The 23,402-nt window shown below is 36.9% G+C and overlaps 1 protein-coding gene across 8 annotated transcripts in view; it reads left to right on the forward strand.

Moving 5' to 3' along the window:
* The window catches only part of LOC124645630 (neural-cadherin), a 259,856-nt gene that overhangs the window by 173,928 nt on the left and 62,526 nt on the right, over positions 1-23,402 (forward strand). For 2 of the 8 annotated variants that reach the window (XM_047185449.1, XM_047185448.1), the window contains exon 1: positions 20,180-20,460. The exons of the other annotated variants lie outside the window; for them this stretch is intronic. In XM_047185449.1, the coding sequence (XP_047041405.1) occupies positions 20,409-20,460 (52 nt within the window). In that variant the 5' untranslated portion in view covers positions 20,180-20,408. Of the gene's footprint in view, positions 1-20,179; positions 20,461-23,402 lie in introns of those variants that run through there. 8 annotated transcript variants of the gene reach the window in all.

Raw genomic sequence — 23,402 nt, forward strand, 5'->3', positions numbered from 1 at the left:
CCCAAGGTCTATAGTAGACTGTACATGTTTAATAAGTTCACTACTAGATAGTTAAGTATCTGATGACGTCATACTCATCGTTTAAATGTGAAAACTTAGTTTTACAGAACCTACTTCGCCGAATAGGATTAAACATGTGAAAGCATTCATTAGAAACCGCAGGACTTATTAATCATGCTACAGCCCTTAGATAAACCTGGTTCATTTTCTGTCGCACCACCTACTTATATAATCCCTTTTAGTGAATAATATGTTGGCAACATGACATTTTTCACAGAAGTACCTATTTTTTGTCATGTGCAAGATTTTCAACTTCTCTTTATCTTTCTCTATTCCATTATATTTCTACTAGCTGGTGCCCGCGACTTCGTCTGCGCAGGTTTAGTATTTCGAACAATATGTTTACAAATTGTAGCCTATGTGTTATTCTGATGTATAAGCTATATTATTGTAAAGTTTCATTAAAATCCATTCAGTAGTTTTTGCGTGAAAGAGTAACAAACATCCATACATCCATACATACAAACTTTCGCGTTTATAATATTAGTAGGATATATTCCAACGAATATAACTAGTTAATAAAGTCCTTGTTCAGCAGATTTGAGCTCACGTGGCAAATCTCGTGCATTAGATCATAAACAAGGTGTCGTCGCACACAACGTTACTTTTATGGAGATTGCTCTTCAGAAAACGAATTTCAGAGATACACCGTATGAGGTTGTAATGTAACATTCATATTAATATTAAAGCACAATGTATGACAAGGTTAAATCTCTGCAAATAATGACATCATAAATACTAACTGCGACGGGAACGACGAAACTAACTTATTTGCTTCTATACTCAAGCATTTGATGCGTAGAAAAAATATTCCTAAACAAAGATCTAGTCCTAGTTTTCTTGTAACTAAAATTGGCCATAAAACAAAAAATAAGAGAGATAACAGCTATAAAACACACCAAACGTAAGCTTGTTTTATTGTGCACTGAGGTGTGTAAAGGAACACAAACAAATAAAACATTTCAAGCAAACTGATTTATCAAAGTTTTTTCTCATCAGGTTTTACTGAGAAATGCTGGTTTTTAGCTACGCGCTACGAATTTTGAATGCCCACATTTAAATAAAAATAAGAGAAAGAAAACATACCAGAAAAGAAAAATTAAACAGAGCTTGGCGACACGGAAACTCGGTATAAAATGTGTGTCGGTAGGTCTCATTACAATTTGTAATACATGCACGCGATGTTTGAATAGGTTTGAATTTCATAAAATACAAGTGAAAATCAGAGAGACTTTCCCAGCAGACGCTTTGTTTTGGCTGTTGACGTTCTTTCAGTAAACGTGAGGCAAAAAGAGTGGGGATGGCGGGACAAGTGCGGTGCTCAAAAGGTGCGCTCGCCGCCGCTAATGTCTCGGAAATACCAGCTTTGGACAATGCGCTAAATTGAAAAATCGCACTCATACGTCGAGTATTTTTAATTTTATTTGAAACGCGGCTTCGTACTTCAGAGAAACGCTAAATCATTTATAACTTTTCCACTCATTGGACGAGCTTCCAATCATATAGATTTCCAATTAATGTTAAACCTAACTTATCATACAGTTGATTTTCAAGAAAAAAATACTTCTTTTTATTTATTATTATAAAACTCGCCTGCAAAATGCCTTATTTTTTTCAGCCGTATTTTTTTATTCATGTTGGTGAAAAATACTATCCAGTGAATAATTTCAGTATTTCAGAACAAAAATAATAATTCCGTGAATTAAGTACTGACAGAGACAAGCTTTTTAAAATATTGTTATATATTTTATGGTACGCTTTGTATTTTTTTAAACCCGCCTTTTATATATCAAATATCTTTTAACGACCGAAATTTTGTAATTTATGAAAATTGTTAACCAGTAAGTAACACGAACATCATGCTCATAAAAAATACTGACAAAATGTAAAAGAAAATTGTTTAAAACAACGACAGCTGGGACTGGGGACGTAATTTCGCGAACTTAGGTCACAAAAACAACTTTGGAAATAGAAATTAATGTATGATGTGAGTCGCGGACTCTTCGCGTTGAATTTAGATAATGTGATTATGATTTCACATCATCTAGTACCCACGCGATTTCAAGGGACGCACACAATTACAACTTACACGATAATTGCTCATAAGTGCTTTGAACGAGTTATAATTTGTGTTTGTACGCAAGAACAATTAATTATATTAAAATCAATATTACCGTGAAATTAACTGCCATGACGCAATTAATTATTGGCCTTAATTTTGGACGAATTAAACAGAAGTTGGTCGTTACACGTTCCTTGCTTGTTGAATATCCTACTTATATTCAGATGGCTGATTGCTATAGAACACCGCATTATTCACGGTTTGTGGTTTTTATGACAGGGCGACATCCTCCGCCTCTATTTTATGATATCCTTGGTACCTAATTTTTATAGACTCCCTGAGAGAAGCCTTTAGTGGAAATTGATACGGTGATACAGACAACTTTTTATGATATACGGTAGACCTACATAATATCGTAGATAAGCTTTTATTTACCATAATTTTGCATAAATGAAAATTTTTTCTTGCGAACTATATAACTTCAATAGTACAAGGTACCGAGGTACTTTCAATTTATTTAGTAGAAAATAGTGCAAGATGGAAAGTTCAAAGTTCCTAATAATGAATTACTTGGGTAGTTTAACTTATTAGAAACTGGAAGTTGCCATGTTTATCTGGAGATGAAAGACTGGCCGTCTCACAAGTTTGTTGGAGTTATACTGCGAGTAGTACTAGGGAAGTAGGTCGTGCAGGCGTTCGAAGGTGGACTAGCAACCTGTCCGTAACTAGTGCAGCGCTGTGATCCTTAACCCAGTTGTACTGTGATTCCGCGAAGGAAAACTACTGGTACACGTAACGTTATTATTGATAATTAATTAATGCTTGCTTGCTGCGTTTGTGGCTAGATACCAGTGTGGATATGAGTTTGTAAATTGAATAAAATGATTGTCCATTCGCTATCTTTATTCATCCATTCCCATATTACAATATAGCTACACAACGCTACAATATAGCTACGTCCATACTGGCTTAATATAATATAATATCTTTTAGATTTTACAATAAAAAATCCGAATAAAACTGTCCCATTTGTGGCTACGAGATAAATAAACTTTAAGCACATAGTTTCTATGCCACTATATGCTCAAGGTCCACAGATCGATTCCAGAAACAGGGGGCTCATTATTACTTTCATCAACATAGATTAATGTCTCCCTCTTAACGGTAATGAGGCACAGCCTGCGCCATTTGCCTCCTAGCTTCCTCAGTTTCAATCGCTATAGATACCTGTATACTTTGCTCATATACGTATATACTGGTAAAGCATATCTTCTATGGAAACTCACGTATGTTCAGCATTCGCTCGCTAATGATATTGTATAATTGCTCCACAAGTATTCAGCCGTTTAATTGTAATTAATTAAGATATTTTAAGCTGTATAATATTGTTTACACATGTTAGGAAGTTCGTATTCTATAATGCTCGTTGCTGCCATAATGATTGAGAGATTTTCGTTGGCTTAGGATTAATGATTCCAAAAAAAAATACGTTAGCAATATATGTAAAGAATATTAACTTCATATGATAAACACATGATGAATATTGGCGACCAGTGTTTAAATTAAAATCAATACTAAAAGTAATTGTTAAAAGTTTATTAATATTGGTAAAGTCTAAGCTATGCCACGATATGATCCCAATCTCCCCACCCCCTATACACGCAGTGGATTCAATATCCAAGTTTCACCATCCTCTCTATTTTCTAATCATGACCTTAGGTATCTAACATAATAAATTGGTAGGCGATGAAACCGCTTTTAAGTTAACAAGTATAATTTAGCTTCTGTTTCTCATCGCTCTAAAGAAGATATAACAATTTCAACTCTTTGCCAGCGCTGAAAACACGGCCGTAAAGCATAATGTAAATTAGTTTCTTTTTACACGACTGACCTACAAAATACAAAAGCAAGGAAACCCCTTTTAATTTCTTCCGAACAGTTTCGGCACTAAAAGTATTTTGATTTAATTTAAAATTGTAATCCATGGCCTGCTCCCCTTTTTTCATTATTTGTACATAGATATTTTCGGGTTATTACTCAGTATAATCCGTAAGTACGGCAAAATTGCGGGCTTGGCCGCGAGCCTATTTGGTTAACTAATTTGTGGTATTATACATTACAAATTGTAAGTTACTAAACCTTGGAAAAGCGTCCGAATGTAAAGTTTAATGTTTCGTAAATTAGGTAAAGGATTGTGTTTTAATTTTTACCTAGGATTATCTGCGTAAGTCTGACACCAGTCTAACCAAGGGGTATCGGGTTGCCCGGGTATCTGGGTTGAGGAGGTCAGATAGGCAGTCGCTTCTTGTAAAGCACTGGTACTCAGCTGAATCCGGTTAGACTGGAAGCCGACCCCAACATAGTTTGGGAAAAGGCTCAGAGGATGATGATGATCTGCGTATCTACACAGGGTACACAGAAATATTTTCTCTTTGACATGTCACCCAGGAAAAGAAAGGGTGTGTGATGTGTTGTGCCTAGGTATGTTGAGGTTCCTTACCTTGCTTGTATTACGAACAGTGCGAAATGAGATGGCACTTCAATATGTGCGCTTTGCTTAGTCTTAGACGTTGTCGATAGGAAAATATTATATTTTCAGTATAAGAATATGGAAGATTAATGACGTTCCGTTTTACCGGTCTCCACCCTCCATCTCTGTGATTATTGTAGATATTATTATTTGTGTTCCAGTGGTACAAGCTTATGATAATAATGATATATTTCTTATTATTCTGTTCATTGCTTATGTTTGAATTATTGTTTTGGCGGTATAATAATTTAGTTTATTAGGTTATTTAGTCCAGCTTGTTAGTGAAGGCTTTCGTGAAGTAGTAAATAAAATGATCAACACAGTTGTCAACAACTCAAGCTATTGGTAAAATTTAGATCCTCATTAGACGTCGTGGTAAAAAATACTTAATCCACGTAATTATCATGTTCGCCGAGGCGTGTACTGTTGGCCTTAATACGCCTAGACTTTAAACTTACAGACAAGGTAATAGCGACACGTCGCGTACATTTTTCAGACAAAAGTGCCGATGCGTGCGTGACGTAATATCCTCACATTAGGGTGCTCGCGGCCTATCGCGCCACTTTCTTCCGTCATATTAAATTATCGCCAAATGTTGCGTCCCTGATTTATTCTAGTACGCACTTACGTCCCCGCAGTCTCAATATCGTCTTTCAAACTAGCGTACATCGTTTAAAGTCCCAGCGCACATATCCCACTAATACGGCCAGCATTAAAATACGTCTCGAGCTGAAGAATGTTTTGTTGATTTATCTGAGAGACGGATAAATAAACATCGGTTCTGCAATGTGTGCTCAGTCCCATTTATGCATACTACTTTTGTATCACTGAAATGGAATACAGCTTCCTGAGGATTTGTGATGTGACATAAAACGCCGCCTGAAACGTTTTCGCAGAGTAAACCCTTCGGTTAATATAATTTGTTGGAGCTTTTACTTTAGATAAATTAATGATGGAGTATTTCACTAGCACTGTTTGATCTTGTCTAATGAGTGCGGTTTCGAGTGTATGTTACACACTTAGGCTTAAGAAAGCCACTCGGTGTCGTGTAAACCCTCCTAGTTTATTTGATATTTAGTACAAAAGCAAATGTAGACAAGTTTATAAAGATATTATTAAACTAATTCCTGGCAGAACGAATTAGTGGTTGTTCTGTAAGTCTAGTACGAAATGGGTTTTAATTTTCTTCGTTATGTTTGAGTGTTGTTTCCGAATGCTTTAGCAACAATTTAACGTTTCAAATACCTGGAACACTGCCCAGGGGCTTAGCAGTTTCCTACTAATAATGTTCCTAATTAATGTTTTTTATTTCGTTGATTAAAAGCTCAAGAGCCTATTAGATAAAGAAAAAAAATCTCGGTAATAGGAATTAACCATTGCTTTATTAAAGTTCATTTGTATAAAATAATTGTGCTTGTGTAAAGCAAGCTTCACTATACAATATTGCTGAATCCTATTAATATTATCATGTATTTAAAAATATATGTTTTATTTGTTTCTATTCTTCTTACTCAGTTTCAGAAACTCTTTTTATATTATAGGCTAGTATTTGTTTTAACAAAATCAAATTGGCAATAATAAATTAATTTTACGCAAGTATCATATTCAAGATTACGCATACCTTGTACTTTCAGAAAGATTGAAGCAATAAAAAAATATTTTCGATAAAAATCGTCGATGCTCATGAAAATATGATTCACATGCTTAGAATATGAGGCCACAACATCGGTAAAGGTAAATAATTCTTTAATAAGACTTTGACGATATCAAAGAAAAACGTTATACGATATCGATGAGATTACATTCGTACTTAAGAAAAAAAAATACTTGTATAAAAATAAGAGACAGAAATGTCTACAAAGTTGGGAACGTGCAAACTTAATAGCTGTAAATTATCCGACTGAATATTACGTAATAGCTTTGAAAGTTTTCCATTAGAATTTGATATTTCAACCAAGTGATAAATTGATTTGAACTTATTGTGTTAAATTCTCGAAAACGGATCCTTTATATATTCGAATTTCTGTTTCCACGAAAATAGTTTTACATAATTGCAGCGGTGATAAGTTTCTATCTATAATTATAAATTTCTGGAAAATTGACGAAGCGAAAGCTTCTTACTGGTTATACGTAATCTACTATTGTTATCTGATTAAAACTTGCATGTTAAATAATAAAATAGGAAGGGAAACACAATGTATGAAGATTAATATATTACTGATGTTTTGTCTTGATGTGCCGCTGAACTGTACTTCCGTAAACAACTGAATATTGGTCATGCACACATAGAGGTAAAATATTTCTAATAATGAATCAAATTGTGAGTTGATAATATATATTGTACGGTAGAAAATTGCATTCGAAAATAAAGTAATCTGAGTTTAAAACTATTTTGAGATATTTTGAGCATTCTTATAGGTTGAATAGAAGTTGAACAAAAGCTCGTATTCAAGACGCATGTAAGTGGAAGCGTCGAGAGAGGACGCCGAAAAGGACATCTGACCTTATTTGTGAGATCCTTTGTAAAGGTCAGCCAGCCCGAGCGTTAATTTTAATATTCATTTAAAATGAACATGTTTCCTCCATACAAATGTTGCCGTCGGCGTTCATATTTTTTCCTATCACTTTTTTTTCTGATAAAATTACAAGAAGTAAATCAAAGTAAATAGTTACTATGATATACTCGAACATAAAAGTAAAGAGAAATCGCAATAAAAAGGCAGTAAGGTAGGCAATATTTTTTCACATAGGGGTCCCACAATTCTTCATAAAACTTATTTATTTTAACCTACGGTTAGCGTCAGGAGCGCCGTCACAATTCTCCGATCCTCTCGAAATACATATAGAGAGTTGCTACCTAATTGCTACCAGCTACCATTAGTTGCTACCAATTGCTACCCTCGTGGTTTTGAAGATATTCAGCATCCAAAGGTGACAGCCATTCTGATATCAGGATGGCTGTCACTTTTCCCAGTGTGAAGAAACGGCGCAAAAGTATTGAGTTTTTTTTTCACCCAGAGTTGCTACCTAATTGCTACCCTCCAGAATAAAATTTTGGGCCACAAAGATTTCCTGGATAAAAAGATATTAAAAAAATGAGTTTTTACGCCCTGCCAAATTAAATTAGCAAGCTGTCAGTTAATACAAATGAGTACTTTTGACGTAGGCGCTATCTATTATAATCCGACAGCTGATATAAATGCGGCCGAAAAGTGAACTAAAGCAAGCCGCCATCTTTGAACATCATTTTTGATTAGGTGTATTTATAAATGTTACCTGTTAAATGAAATTTCCCGAAATGCATGAAAAAAGTATTTATTATAATTACCTCAGCCTTCGATTGTTAACACGAAAACATCCAGTAAGGCCAGTCGTGTAAAAATCATACCCAACTCTACGTAAAACATGAACTGATTTGGTCACAGTAAAACAATATTGATTTTATTAAAAAATATTTTTATTTCAGTCACTGACTTAAAATAGACTCTTTTGCAAAAAAAGCGGGCACCTATGCGAAATCTTAGTTTTAAGGACTAAAAAATTTTCAAAACACCGACGAACATTCTGCCAGCGATTAGTCCAAAACAAGGTTTACCATTTTTTTAGCAATTTTAAAATATTCAAATTTAGAATACACTCTCACGCATGCTTGGCTAACCTTTTTGATGCTAGAAACATACTACAATCATTAAAACCCTTTGAAACACACATAAAGTCCTTAAAACTAAGATATCGCATAGGTGCCCGCTTTTTTTGCAAAAGAGTGTATATCATACCCTGACATGATTTAATAAATTTTGAATTATTTCGTGTTAACAATCGAAGGCTGAGGTAATTATAATAAATACTTTTTCATGCATTTCGGGAAATTTCATTTAACAGGTAACATTTATAAATACACCTAATCAAAAATGATGTTCAAAGATGGCGGCTTGCTTTAGTTCACTTTTCGGCCGCATTTATATCTGCTGTCGGATTATAATAGATAGCGCCTACGTCAAAAGTACTCATTTGTATTAACTAACTGCTTGCTAATTTAATTTGGCAGGGCGTAAAAACTCATTTTTTAAATATCTTTTTATCCAGGGAATCGTTGTGGCCCAAAATTTAATTCCGGAGGGTAGCAATTAGGTAGCAACTCTGGGTGAAAAAAAAACTCAATACTTTTGCGCCGTTTCTTCACACTGGGAAAAGTGACAGCCATCCTGATATCAGAATGGCTGTCACCTTTGGATGCTGAATATCTTCAAAACCACGAGGGTAGCAATTGGTAGCAACTAATGGTAGCTGGTAGCAATTAGGTAGCAACTCTCTATATGTATTTCGAGAGGATCGGAGAATTGTGACGGCGGTCCTGACGCTAACAACCTACGTTATTGGTTACGACCCTTTGCATATATCCGTGTAGTTTAACTCCCTGATCTATCTTTAACCTTACCTTTATCAAAACGTCAACATTAAATCATTATATTACTTGACTTTTTCTAACTGCATAATAATCATCATCAGCAATAAACATTGTAGTAGAATAACTTAAAGTAAACATCCGGTTGAATTGTTTTATCTCTCGATAAGGTAAAGAAATTAATTGCAAGTGATTATTCTACGGGAACACGAGTATTTCATTTAAGTTTGGCTGTGTTCAGGACCACTGACACAATTAAGTACTTAGCGACGATGCGGGAATGTCTGGCAAACGAGGTCCACAGAGGGCCTGTGCCTGCACGCGACTAAGTGCTCCCTCTGTACTATACACAAAACGTTTACAATTCTGCGGCGAATGGCGATGCACGCGCAAACAAACAGTTCTATTAAAAGTGGCCTCGAGCTCTCTACAATGTCTCTCCCTCCTAAACTTTTTAGTTTTAAGTTTTAATTAAAGGCATAAGCAGACGAAAGCTTTTTGCTCATTAATCAAAAAGTTTTCACCTCCGACATTCAAGGAGGGCAAGAGTACTTCGGAATTTTACAATTCGTACCCCAGTCGTTGTCATCCGTTCGCTGTCATTAACTGTGTTTTGCGAAAATTAAAACGTAAACGATACTTAGATAGTCTGTGAGATATTCGGATAGTTTAACTTGGAATTCGCTTCTGATAATATATCAAGACAAGTTCGAGCATACGTTATGTAGTTCGGAGTCACATTGTTTATAACATACGATAGATGTTGCCGCAGAATATCGAAACACGGACTCCATAAGTCGTGTAGAATAAGTTTCCATGCCAAACTCCTGGCAGTGTTTCACCGCGACCGATACGAGCCAATCCCATTTTCTATCCCCAACCGAAAATCCCGGGCGCGCTGCACAAGGACCATTTTGCCCGTCGTCGCCGCCCGGCTGACACAGGCAACATAGCCGACATGCATTGTACCCTCCATTCCCGCCTGACATTATACTGACAACACTACCGCCGCGTACCGCTATAGACTTGTTGCTCTGTTATTTGACTTGTTCGCGCACGTCCAATACATGCCATGTTTAGGTAACATACACGGGTAATGATGTAATCCCGTCCTTTATGACTTACCTACATCTTAAAACCTAATTGTGCCACACAAATATTACAATGGGCTAACCCTAACTCTTTCTTTATTGCGTAAGTTTACGACCTATTTAGATAGATTCGCACCTAAACACATCGTATCTCTATTCAGTGGATGGGCACCTAAGACGGGTACAAATCTTATTATCATGTCACACGTTAAAAATCCTTTCACGTTAGTCCGGTCCGGTCACCGGTCGCTGGGCGGGATGTATCGGCGAGACGGTTCCATAGATCACGTTTTATGTGTGACAAATAGTCTCGAGTTAGGCGAAATTGCTTTCCGATCCACTCTGACAAATAATGTCAGCTCAGTGATGCGTGACCTTAGTCGTTCTCGTGACGATCACAATTTGCCTATACTCCGATCCCGGATTCACCAAAGGATCATTTTGTGTATGCGAATAGCGGATGTGTCCGACCCCTTATTTGCCATAGACCAACAAGTAACCAAAAAGTAGCACTCGGAAATATATTTTTTTCCCAAAGCGCTGAAGTTTACTAACTTGTAAGTAACAAGAACTTTTCTTATAGACTTAACTTTTTCCGTGATATTGTTATGTTACAACTTAAATTAAAATATCGACGTATTTTGAGTTTGACACTGTTTATTTATATTTACACTTGAGATAATTGAGTTTTTGAAGGCTCCCGATGCCAGTAATACAGGGACTTGGTACCTCTGCCACGTGGCTTAAAAAATTGGGTATTCATAGATGTTTGGAGAGTGCAATACCGAACATAGTTGAGTGGAATATCCTCTGAATTCACCTTTAAATTAGATTGTCGGTAGCGATCCGGCTATGTAATAATACAATGCGGCCGCTAGCTAGGCCGCTCACTGAATTACAGTGGGTGCGTTGTCGCTGTCCTATTGTACCGCAGCCAAGCCCGGGATAATATACGAATCTTTTATTCAAGTGCCCTGGCCCCCGAACGCAACAAGAAAATAACACAAAGATGAAGTCAACATTCATTGTGTTGTTCTCAATAGGATTTTGACGGATTTGAAGGGGTCCAGAAACATTTAACGACTACAATGCTTTCCTTATTGCTCTTTCTATTAAGAATTTTAAACAATGTTTGAACTCGCTACTTTCCTGAAACATTTTATCTTGAAATTTTCTTATTTCTTGTCATAACATTTCCCGGTCCTATGATAACGGTGGTCCTTTACAAAATAAATTCAGGATCCGATTTGTTTTCTTTCACAAAAGTTTAATCAATACAGTTGTGCGCCGGTAGCCTCGACACTTGCTAGTTGTGTTTCACTAACAGCAATATAGCTGATAATAGATTTCGGTCAATTGTTTTTGTTGTCCTGATCAACATTTATTGCCTTATTCGTATGCGGGACCAAATCTAAAAAGGTTCGGAAACGTACAATAAAATTTTATTTCGTTTTAAGAGGAACGAGCTGATTTACAGATTTCTAAGCTTGTTACCATCAACGATATTAAGGATGTGAGACGCGTACACGGTGATGTGCGCATTTATTTTATGTAAAAATCTTGGAAATTCATGGTTGTGTTCCGAGGTTTCTTGTATAACTAGTGATCTTAGTTTGATTACAATAGTTACGATAGGTCTGTCGGAATGCCACAGTTGCCTGCTATTGGTAGTAGTAACTCCAAGTTTATAGCGTTTCATAAACATGAACTGCCTTCGCCTTTTGACGGGGTTATGACCAGCGGAGACAAGGGCTTGAGCCTTTGCCATGTAATTTACATTTAAATCGAGGCTAAGCAACGAAAGCTTCGCGGTTTATTATTATTTTTATAATGAAGTAAGAATTACATCATTAATATTACTTAGTCGTTGATATGTAGTTGATCCTCAAAGTTCTTCAGTTAATATCCTTTGTTGCATGCGTTTTATAACATAAAATTTTGGAGAAAATTATGTACAAGGGTGAAAGTCTTAATTTAACGTTAGGAGAAAATTGTATGTATTAATTACACTCGCACTTGTTGTCGCTTTTGCATTCTCCATACATCCTCTCTTTAAAAAATAAACTTAAATTGCTAATCTAGAACAAGGATACACGTGCCGTTTTTATCCCCGTGTTAGAAGCCCGTCTCGTATATAAAGTAGTAATAGTAAAATGTAGGCAACAATATTATGGTTGTCCTTTTTCTTATACGTCGCCCGTCGGAAGTGGGTTGAGTACCTACGACTTAAAAGGTCGGCGATAAAACGAACAAGTGTCATTGCGTTCGTCGAGAACCTTCTGAATCCAGACGTAAGCAAATGTGGATAGCTGAAGTTTAATGAGCCGTGTGCTTACCCCGTATCTAACTTCGTACAAACTCCTATTTAGCTATCGATTTTTCCTTTACTTTAGAATTAAATAAGTGAGACACCATTTAAACTTTGTAAGTGCTCAATCTTTATGCGATATATTATATTCAGTTCTGCGTGGCTCAGAATATATGTGTGTCCCCACTCAGCGGCGGTCAGGACAATTACATATGCGAGTGTGTGTTTTAATTATTTGTTTGTGGGAAGGTCTACTTCAGTGCTAGGGGGTAATATGAATCTACATCATGGAAACATCTGTAGCTACTGATTTACTCAGACATCTGCTACTCTTTCTTTAGATACGACCAATAGAAAATGTTTAAATTGATTTTCCATTCTGGTTAGTTACTTATGTTCGATAGGAAAGTCTGGCTAGTTTCTTTTAGTTATACCTACATTAATTATAACACTGAGCTTTTACTTTGAAAGTCCTCCACAGGTATTCGAAAGGTCACCCGGTCCACAGACCACAACGGTATTTGCACCTTTTTAAATAACTTTTTGAACATAGCTTTGCGGCAAAACTTTGGTGAAATTTTATTTCGCATTTGGCACGACTGTGCAGCTAATTTTAGATCTATACTAGAATTGAATACGTGCCCGCATAGCTCCGTTATCTCCATAGTCAGTTAGAGATTTTCCAAGTTTATCTAAGAATCATATGAATACGCGCGAAGGTTCCCCGCCCGCATCCTTGAAGGTAATTTGTATGTAGTGAGTGAGATCACATTTTCCAGTAGAAACGTATCCTTGTATCTGCGGGCGAGTGTTGGTAACTGAATCGCGGTTACCATTAATCATACATCGGCACTATCTATCAGTGATGTGCTGTGTCTAACGCGCCACGCCTACTGAGTACGCAATCAGCCCGCATACACATTTAGCAAACTCATGTATACCATCATTTGCATTCTGTGTATTGAATAATTTACTTATGATATGCTACTACAAAATCGTGCGAACATTGATAATAATTCTACGTAGGTAGGTATACGTTTGTGGTTTCAGTGCCGTATGTAATTTTGGAATAACTTAATGCATTAATTAATTTGGTTCTCATTTAGAACATACATTGTACCGACTACAAGCATTTATTCGGTGTTTATTCAGACACTAGATTTGTACGTAATGAGCCTGACTTGTGCCGAGACTCGCGCAGCATTGACATTTACTGCATTGTCACCTGTTAAATCCTTGGTATCAGCAGGTGCAGGCAAAGATCATACCCGAGCACACACAGAGAGCGGATACTGGCTTATCTCCTCCTTGCACCACAACGGCACCTTTTGCGCTCCTTACACTATTAATTATAGTTACCTAAGTAATGTGTAAACTAAAATTTGGCTGTTAGCTAGGATGTAGGCAGTGAGCAGAGAAAGTGCCGCGCCTGCCTCCACGTCTTGCGGAGATAAAATGTATGGTATGAGATATTAGATTGATACCGCCTAGTCAGGCGACCCACGCCCGTGTACATACGCTGTATAGGGACAATATTGGCCGCTACTGCCCATACAGAATATATTGTTATCAGCACAAATGCACTATCTATGTCAAATGGAATTCGTACATCGGCCAACATTGGCCGCATTGATAACTGACATGTGCTAAATTACTTGTTACTCGCGTTGATTTACTAATCTGTGAATGTCACTGTGCAGAGTGACCAGTCAGCTGATGAAAACTGCGGACGACGGCCAAACAAGCATTTTTTTATTTTCAATTCAGGTCGTAGCGTTTTTAGGTTAATCTTTAATTTCAGTTCTGATGTTGTAATATCTATATTTAAAGTACCTACGCGAGATACATAATATCACTTCCTGGATGACACTATCACTCATATCAAAGTACACGGAATGTATATCATTTACGCTTATTTCACCCTTTCCGCGTAGCAAAAAATATACTCCCTTTAGTTGATGGGGCCAATGGAGTTTTTGCGCGAAGCATGACTAGAGAATTCCGCCCCGCGAGCACTTATATAACAAGCAGCGTTACATAGTTCCCACTTACTCCGACGCACAAATTAATTAAAAAGCAGGATTTGATTTATTTAATTAATTGCTACCATATCTTTCATTTAACAAACTTTTTACAGCCTGAAAGTTTCGGGCTGGGATATTGTACTTGGGAACAGAGTCCATGAATACTTTACAGTAAGTACCTGCAGCTTATAAAACACAAAAGAATGTTGTATTTCTTAATGTAAAGTATTATTCACTTAATCTTTGGTACCTTTGAGAGCTTGGGTTTTTTTCCTTTTAACGGGTTACAAAGAGTTAGGTATTTGAAAAGTTAATTTTAAAACTTAATTTAATGCCGCTGGATCCCATTAGGCGGTCTGTTTGCAGAGCATTGTGGCGGCGCTCGGGCCGGCGCGGCGCGGCGCGGCTCGCGAGCGCGCGCCTCCGCGACCAAGCTTATTATCCAGTAACGAAATTACTATTCATAGCACGTCTCGACAATTATCTGGTACTTGTCAACGTCATCAATATTTCACAAAGGCCGTGGACTTATCTCGTTGTCAATGTTGCGAGCGCTCTATCAAACTGTTTTCGCATCGCACAATGACATATTGTTATAACATTCCCGTCCACGTGTGATTATTAGTTCGGTAAACGAGCATCTAAATTAAGCTAGAATTTCTGTTGAAGCCTTTGGACATTGTGTGCGGATTCAGTTCATATTCGATTATTATTAGGCTTGTGTTATAATTACCATTTATTGTAGATGTTTTATAAGTTTTTTTGAAAAAAATATTTGTCCCGACATTTACTTCCATATAACATTTCTAACACTACGCTTAAGGAAAAATAAATAATATAAAAAATAACAAATGTCTATATATAACAAGTCGTGGTGGCCTAGTGAAAGTCGTGGTGGCCTAGTGAAAGTCGTGGTGGCCTAGTGGGTAAAGAACCATCCTCTCGAGTAAGAGGGCGCGGGTTCGATTCCAGGTCAGGCAAGTACCAATACAACTTTTCTAAGTTTGTATGTACTTTCTAAGTATATCTTGGACACCAATGGCTGATAAAAAGGTGAAAGAAAACATCTTGAGGAAACCTGGACTGTAAATTCTGAAATCACCTACCCGCATTGAGCAAGCGTGGTCATTAATGCTCAATCCTTCTCCGTGTGAGAGGAGGCCTGTGCCCAGCAGTGGGACGATAAAAAAAAGGCTGTAACATAACATAACAACATATATAACAATGGTATTAACTTTATAAATCTTATCACGTGTCTCTACTGAATAACCTATTTCATGAGCTGTATAATACAGAAGAACTAAGTTGTAAGAGGTTACGAACAAAGTATTATAACTTTCGGAACCAAATTAATCTAACAAGTAATATTAATCTCCGTTAGAATTGATTTCACGTTTATAAAAACCACAACCGCTACGCCGTAGCCAAATATACTACGCCGTAGCCAAATATACTGTGGCGTAGATACTTTTTTATTACATGCATGCATTGAATTAATCGCTTGGTTTAATCCTAGCAAGCCTGAGTACAAAGGTGTATTTAAATATTTAGTCTAAATAATACGAGTATTTCATTGTACGGAATTTATGAAAACAGCTGCGTAATTTTTAATATCATTGTAAGGTTTATCATGTTGTAGATGATTATAAATGGCAATGGATTAATTTGTGATATCCCTTGCCAATCAGTTTATAAATGAGAAAAAACAAAACTTATTTTGAAAAGTTCTTATTTAAAGAATCCTTTGCTATTGTTTTAAATTAAAATGTGCAATTCTGTTTTACCGTCAAACCATTCAGCAAAATGAAAAATAGTTCGAATTCTTACTTCGCGAGCTTTTCGGAGAACACGATAAAAACTGGAGATGTGACAGAAACGTAGGAATCGCGTTATTAATCTGGAGCAAGGCAAGATTTTTAAGTAATTCCAGTTTAAACTGATGCAATGTACCAAAGACGTAGTTGAAATAGCACGAGATAATGGAGCGGATAAATTAACGACGTATGCTTAATGGGGGAATCTGAGTTTGCGCATCTAGGTTGAATGTGCAGCCTAAATAGTGCGCGGCTGGGGACGGCGCACAATATTCAGTTCCTACATAGAACAGCTTCCAAATTACTTTGAGGTCATACACACAAAATAGTTATCAGGCCAGCCCGGCCAGAGCGGTATTCCGTGCCATAGAAATTTATATACTGGGATAATAGTGGCAGTCCCGTGTGAGAGAATCTATTCTGGTGTTCGCACGCTCTGCTCGCTTCTATATCTTTGTGGTCAATCGTGATCGAGCCAATGCGGGCCGCAGCCGAGTGTCGCTAAACAATTAAGGAGCATCTCTAATAAACGAGAACAATAGATGCGGAGCTAATGTATGCAGCCAGTCAACAGCGCTGCACGTTGAACTAGGTTTAGTGGTTTTAAGCGTGTCAAAATACACAAACGAACCAGATATTCCTATGTTTGTTTGTCGCATTCACATAGGTGATTAGAGACGGATAAACATACAGTAAATTGATGGTTACGACTGATTTTGTGTAGGCCGAAATTCCCGAACTGCTAACCACGGCAATAATATGCTTATTACCTTCTTCGTAGTTTTTATGCTTGTGTTGTGTGGGAAATATCCTATAAAAATAAAGTTAACGTGTGTAGGTGTACGCAGAGGTGTTATGTAAGCCAAGCATCGGCCGTCAGCCAGGTCCTTGTATTAACGAGCAGCTTCGCTACTTCCCCACTTGGCTCCCTACACCGCAAGCTTTGCGTGATTTGCCTTTGTTTTCTTAGGAATAATCGCACAAGCTCAGGGGACGAAGGCAACTCACTCCTAAATTAGCTGTTAACTTGTTTTATGTATACAATAAATATAGAAGGCCGTCTCCAACAAATTCTTTCAGGTTTTCATTATAAAGGATATTTGGTGGCGTACAAATTCTCGATATTATGAAGGTACAAGGCGAAACACGTTTGTGTAGTATAGTTTAGTACTATTTTGTACTGGCATCACCAATATTAAAAACTAGAAGAATTTGTTTATTTGAACGCGCTAATCTCAGAATCTCTGCTATAAAAACAGTATTAGATAGGAGATTTATCGGAAAATATGAGGGACGCTAGTGAAAACGCTGGCGAAAGCTAGTTTACCCATAAAGTTAAACGCGCAGGAAATGTTAAGTCATTAGTGAAGAGAACACATAGGAATATTCTTCAACGTAACGTGAAAGTAAGAAGATACTGCGAAGTAACTAGTAAGGTCGCCACACAATAGCGCCAGCTTGAGTCAATATAACAGCGTCTTTATTTGCACAACACGGAAAAAGGCTTGTACAAATATGGGAAAATTTTCACTAAATATATTTACCATCACAAGTTAGGCAAGCTAAAGAAAATACAAAAGAGTTGCTAAAAGGCTATTGTTGCCGTCGCTTATTTTTCTAAACGATTTATAAAAAGAAGGAGATTACTGTCCAGCGCTGTTTATAGGTAGCAACATTGATAAAAAAACAACCTTTTATTGTTTTCTTCTTTACTTGAAAAAATAATATAGAGAAGATATTTATTATTTTCACCAAAACTGTGTTCGGTTAATTTGACTGCTATAGAAGCCTGGGGCTCACTGAAAGCTTTTTATGTTACAAGAAAATCTATTGTGAAAATAAAGAAAACCCTACCATAACACATTTTTACTAAATGTAATTACAGTCAATGTCAGAAGTCGTTCAACGTTATCTTAAGCGTACTGAGTATCTCGGTATTATTATTGACTCATCCTGCCGTCGTCAAACGCGTAAAATTCACACCACATCATTTAAGTGAATCTGAGGCAATCAATCACCACACTGTCACTTTTCACTACACTAACAAAAATTATGTAACGAATATACTTATGGTAAAAGAAGTATCATATATGATCTCGTGTTTATTGAAACTGCCCAGCATAAAACCCTCGTCAGCGTTATGATTCCCATGAATTAGTAACATCCATTTTGTTCCACTAAGCGCCCAACGCTTTCACTTACCATATCAAAAACCACCTGCTACCAACAAGATATTAAAAAACAAACACGCTGTATATTACTGTCTTCATTTTACGCAACAAATCTAAGTCGAGATCGTTATTTAGAATTTCATTGACACACTGCGAGCTTTGATCATTGCGGTATTACAGATATTTTTCTTGAGACCGCGGGGAATAGGGAGTAGAGTGAGGTGAAACTTAGGAAGAGATCTGTAGTATGAAAGTTGTAAAAGTGCTTAGATTTATTTGTTATCCTATGCGTGTTCCGCTCGGAACACACTCATTTAAACTGACTTTAGCAACTTTTCAATTTAGTCGGGTATGCTTTATTGGTCTGTTGTTGCAGTAATGTTCCAGCGATTTGGCTTGTATTTAATGCTGATTTATGGCGTATTTATAGATTATTCTCCCGGGTATGGCACTGCAGTATTTTCTTGTAACAAGCTACTTGCACTTAATCTTCTTTTCCAAGGTTAATGTTCTTGGCAACGTTGTTGTGAATTTAAGGAGTATTTCTTAAATACGTCGTATATTTCGTACTTTTCTCCCAAGTCGCCTAATAAAATGAATTAGCACATTTCCTTAAACAGGCTACGTATCTCTAAATCCGAGATTTTACTAACTCGTTTACAAGTACCATAAATACAGAAAGTTTTGTGATTACTTAGGTTCGTAATCCAGACGTGGTTCAATGTTTTGATTATGGCCACGATCCTTAAATAAAAGTTACACAAGCGAGTTCGAGGGATCCAAGAATTATAATATTAAAATTTAACCACAATAATGAACACGCTTCCATTTCGGACCTAGCACTGTTATCTTTCTGTTTATACTGTTGGAGTTTGTTGTTTGTCTCTGCTTTCACGATAATTTGTTGACCTTGTTAATTAATCGCTTTGTATGCAGACGACACGAAGCTTCATCGCTCAGGGCGATTGTTATTCGGCAACACTTAGGGGATGAGAGTTCGGCAATCTATCACGCGATACAGCGCGGTGCAAACTGGGGAAGGCTATCGCACGTAAGTCCGGCGTGATGTTCGGCGTGCCTGTTTATACACGTACCGGTGAGGCGGTGACTCACTTCCTGACTAATGGATCGTCACACTAGGCGGAACCTGGCCGGAACTGGCTCTGTGATTAATGGCAATCTTATCAGATTCCAACACTATACATTTAACGGGCGATCGCAACGGACTTAATCGGCCAACCTACCGTCTGAAAGGTGCAAATTAATTACATAGATAGCTTTAACTCCCCGATACATTAATTTGTACCTAATTGCTTATTTGTAAGGATAGCTTTGATTAAATCTCCTATAAAACATAATTAATTACGTGATTGGAATTTATACGCAGGCAGCTCGGAGTCGGGTCTGAGCAAAATTCTGCTAAGATTATTTTATGCCGTAGTTTGCATATTCAACACGGGAGGCGTAAAATAAAACCTATTAAAAGTCCGATTTTGATACGTAATTCACTGAAAAAATTAAGGCATTGTATAAAGTTTGGCAGTAGTTAGTTGGCACGTTGTTATTTTTATAGTTATCGTGTCATCATTAATGAAGATTTCGTGTTTATTAGTATTATCGGGGGCTTTTTATCACTGAAAAATATGTTGGCTGGGTCGCGTCGGCCAAGCGGGGTGCACGCCGGGGCGGCTCGCGTCAGTTCGGCTTGGGCAAGTCGGCGTCCGCCCGCCTCGCGACGCTACTCTCGCACCCATACTTCAATGATAATTAATTCCGTTCACTCGGAGTCGGAAACAAGACCGCATGTGCTTAGTGATTTAATATTATGAATTATAGTTGTTTACGAGTGCGGCCAACTGTGTTAGTGTGTGATCATAATCAAGGTTGACAGTTAAAGTGCGCCATGCGGTGAAGCGCCGTCGGTGCTATATGCACGCGCGGATATGGTGGACCCGCTGAAAATATTTTGGGTTTTAACAAATAGCACTTACTTAGGTATGAGAGAATTTTTCTTCTAGAAATAAACACAAATCAAATAAATCACGATGGACCACATCACCTCTTTAGTTTACTGCCAAAATGCTACTATGATATAAAACCACTGGCACGACTTTTCCAATAATCTTATTTATTTTCTCATCCCTGGAGTAGGTAGGTCATTTATGACTTTTTTATGGTCCATTTGGCATTCGGCACGGAGGCAAGTTTTCGCACGTCTCATGAATGCTACAATTTGAAATTGTACCTGTATAGCTACTGACAAGAAACCCTTCTTACCTTATTTATGTACCCGATAATACCGAATAAGTTCTCGGAAAATCTATAACAGAATATTTCTTGGTTTCGTCCTCGTATTATTAAATGACGGCAACAGAAGTTTCGTAACAAATATACAATCAGTTCTGTGGCCCATAATGCTGAATATGTGGTATTTATCCTATGGGAGAAACAGAAATTAAAGCCATTTAATATGTTAAACTTTATCAATGTTCATTTAATTTCTGATATCTGATTTGACGAAACTAATTGAAATTATGTCACAAATAGCAATCACGATGCGTAGCCCTATTGTTTTAAAGCAACTCGGTCATTAAGCCTATTGTCGGCATCATACTTTGCATCTCTACCCCAGGCCTCATTACAGCGAAATTTATTATCGTCAAGGTCCTCCGACCTTCCTCTATAAAATAGCTTCCTTATAAGGAAAAAATACTGCAGATTTATTGCACAAATTATTGGTATTTGCGCTTTTTACGACGAAAATTCACATAGTTATATTTTTTGTAATAAGTTTCCGACAGTCTGAAAGTAGGCAGTTTTAATAAAAGAGATGGGTTCAGATTTGCAAGTAAGGTTGCCTTGACAAGAGCTCTACAGACTAACAGCTTAATTAAATTTTAAAGTTTCTGTTTGTCGCTCACAGTACCTACATAAAATGATAATATAAATTATACGGCGACTGCAGTGCACTGCTCCGCTCTGGTATTTTTGATTGAGTTCATTCGTAAGTTTGCACAAAAGTACCTGTAACTCCGATAACTATGTTCCGCTAGTTAGTTGCACAGAATGAAAATATTCCAAATTTCATTTAACACAACGTCTGCTTAATAGAACTTGTGTAAGTTCTCGCGATGTTACTAACGCTGTGTTATATACTTGTTGCCATTGAAACTTCACTTATGTGACTATTGAGCTTAGTATATTAAATAAAGTTATAACGTGTGTGTTCTATATATGAGAAAAGAGTTTGAGAAAGACGTAAACAGTATATGTACATACTTACATATATATTTTGTTTTCCTGTACGCTACGCTGTAAACGAAACATCTGGGATTTGTAATAACTATAGGGTAGGTTGTTATTATGAGCAGTGGTGGCCGGTAACGATCCTAAGTTATACGTAGGTCGTGGGTTCCATAACAAACAAATATACTAACTCTTTACTGTTTTGGTTAAAAATTTGATCTGAAACCAACTCTCTTCTTCGACACTAATATTTGAATATTCAAAATAGTTTGTGGTTTAGGTTAATATCAAACAAAGTAATATAATCGGATCACAAACACTAATGGATTATCACCGAATACAACATTCAATATTGTATTTAGACAATCAATTTGCAATTAGCAGAGCGTGCTCACAACATGTCTCTTGCTTTCTTAGGTAAAGTTAATCAGGCGTTACCGATACCATGTTTTTGTTTCATTAGCACGTTACCAAATTAATTGCCAGCTTTCATTTATTACGTGTCCTCCTTTGTCGCGTTAATTCGTAAATTCGATTGTGTAGGCGCCTAATCAACTAACCTATTTACAAATTAATAACTATTGGTTTATACAATTACAAATATAGGTACGATGATTACGTGCGTGTTTGATGCATGTACGTTGTACAGCAACTGGTAAACTAGTCATTGGTATGCGTTGTGCAACCTGTCGCTTAGTGCTTTGATGATCGAATCGACAGGTCCATTTCACCTGTCTAAGCCAGCCTTCGTTACAGATTACAGGTCTATAGTCGTGCTCTGTAATACAGTTTGCAGTTGAAATATTCTCTGCTAATTATAGAAGCGATTCTGAAAATGAAGTATAAAATAATTCAGCTTTTAATTTGTGCTGTTGATGTAGCCAACTTTTTTGGAACACTAGTAGCCGTAGGTACCTACTATGTTTTATAACAGTATACTTTATTGATTCTGTTTCCCAATGGACACACTGTGAACTGTGAACATACTTTGTGTTTTTGAGTTAAAAAATAAAACTAAATCTAATAAATGTAGCGTATATTCAAACTTTTACCTACCCTGTCACAATCATAGCAGTAGCTATGACACAAATATTTCCGAGAGCAGTATTAACCTTAGGATATCAATATTGCCCAGTAACAGGGTTGCGAAACTCAGTTAGCAATCACTCCGAGTGAATACTGACGTTTAACCGCACTTGGCTATAGGAAGCCATCTCTCACATAAAATGTTGCACAACACTAGAAACGCGCGATGTCTATAAAACATAATATATCTTACACGCGTCACCACAAATACTGAAGTAGTATTTTGTCATATCAATACCTCGCTTTCAGTATAAAGGAGTTAGATAATAGCTACCCGGATTTACGGAACTTGGAACTTGAGTGTTTTGAAACGTCAAATCGCAAACTTCTCTTTGAAATAAAAGATACTTTAGACGTAGAGTATCTGTCAATTTACTGACTTCCCAGTCAATTTCCTCTCTGCTTTCTGAAATCAGCGTCGGAATATTCAGCAGTCATTTAAACTTTGAATTTCGGATTGTTGACCAATTCCAGTGTCCCTGTATAATGAGAGCAATAATAAACTACAAACACAGTGAATGTCTGGAGACATCCGAGCCATCTGTAGCGAAACTAAGCACTGAAATAATTTTGATACGATGTAATTCCAGGATGTTCTATTGTCC

This window comes from Helicoverpa zea, chromosome 3 (assembly GCF_022581195.2).
Source record: "Helicoverpa zea isolate HzStark_Cry1AcR chromosome 3, ilHelZeax1.1, whole genome shotgun sequence".
In the NCBI taxonomy this organism is placed as follows: Eukaryota; Metazoa; Arthropoda; class Insecta; order Lepidoptera; family Noctuidae; genus Helicoverpa; species Helicoverpa zea.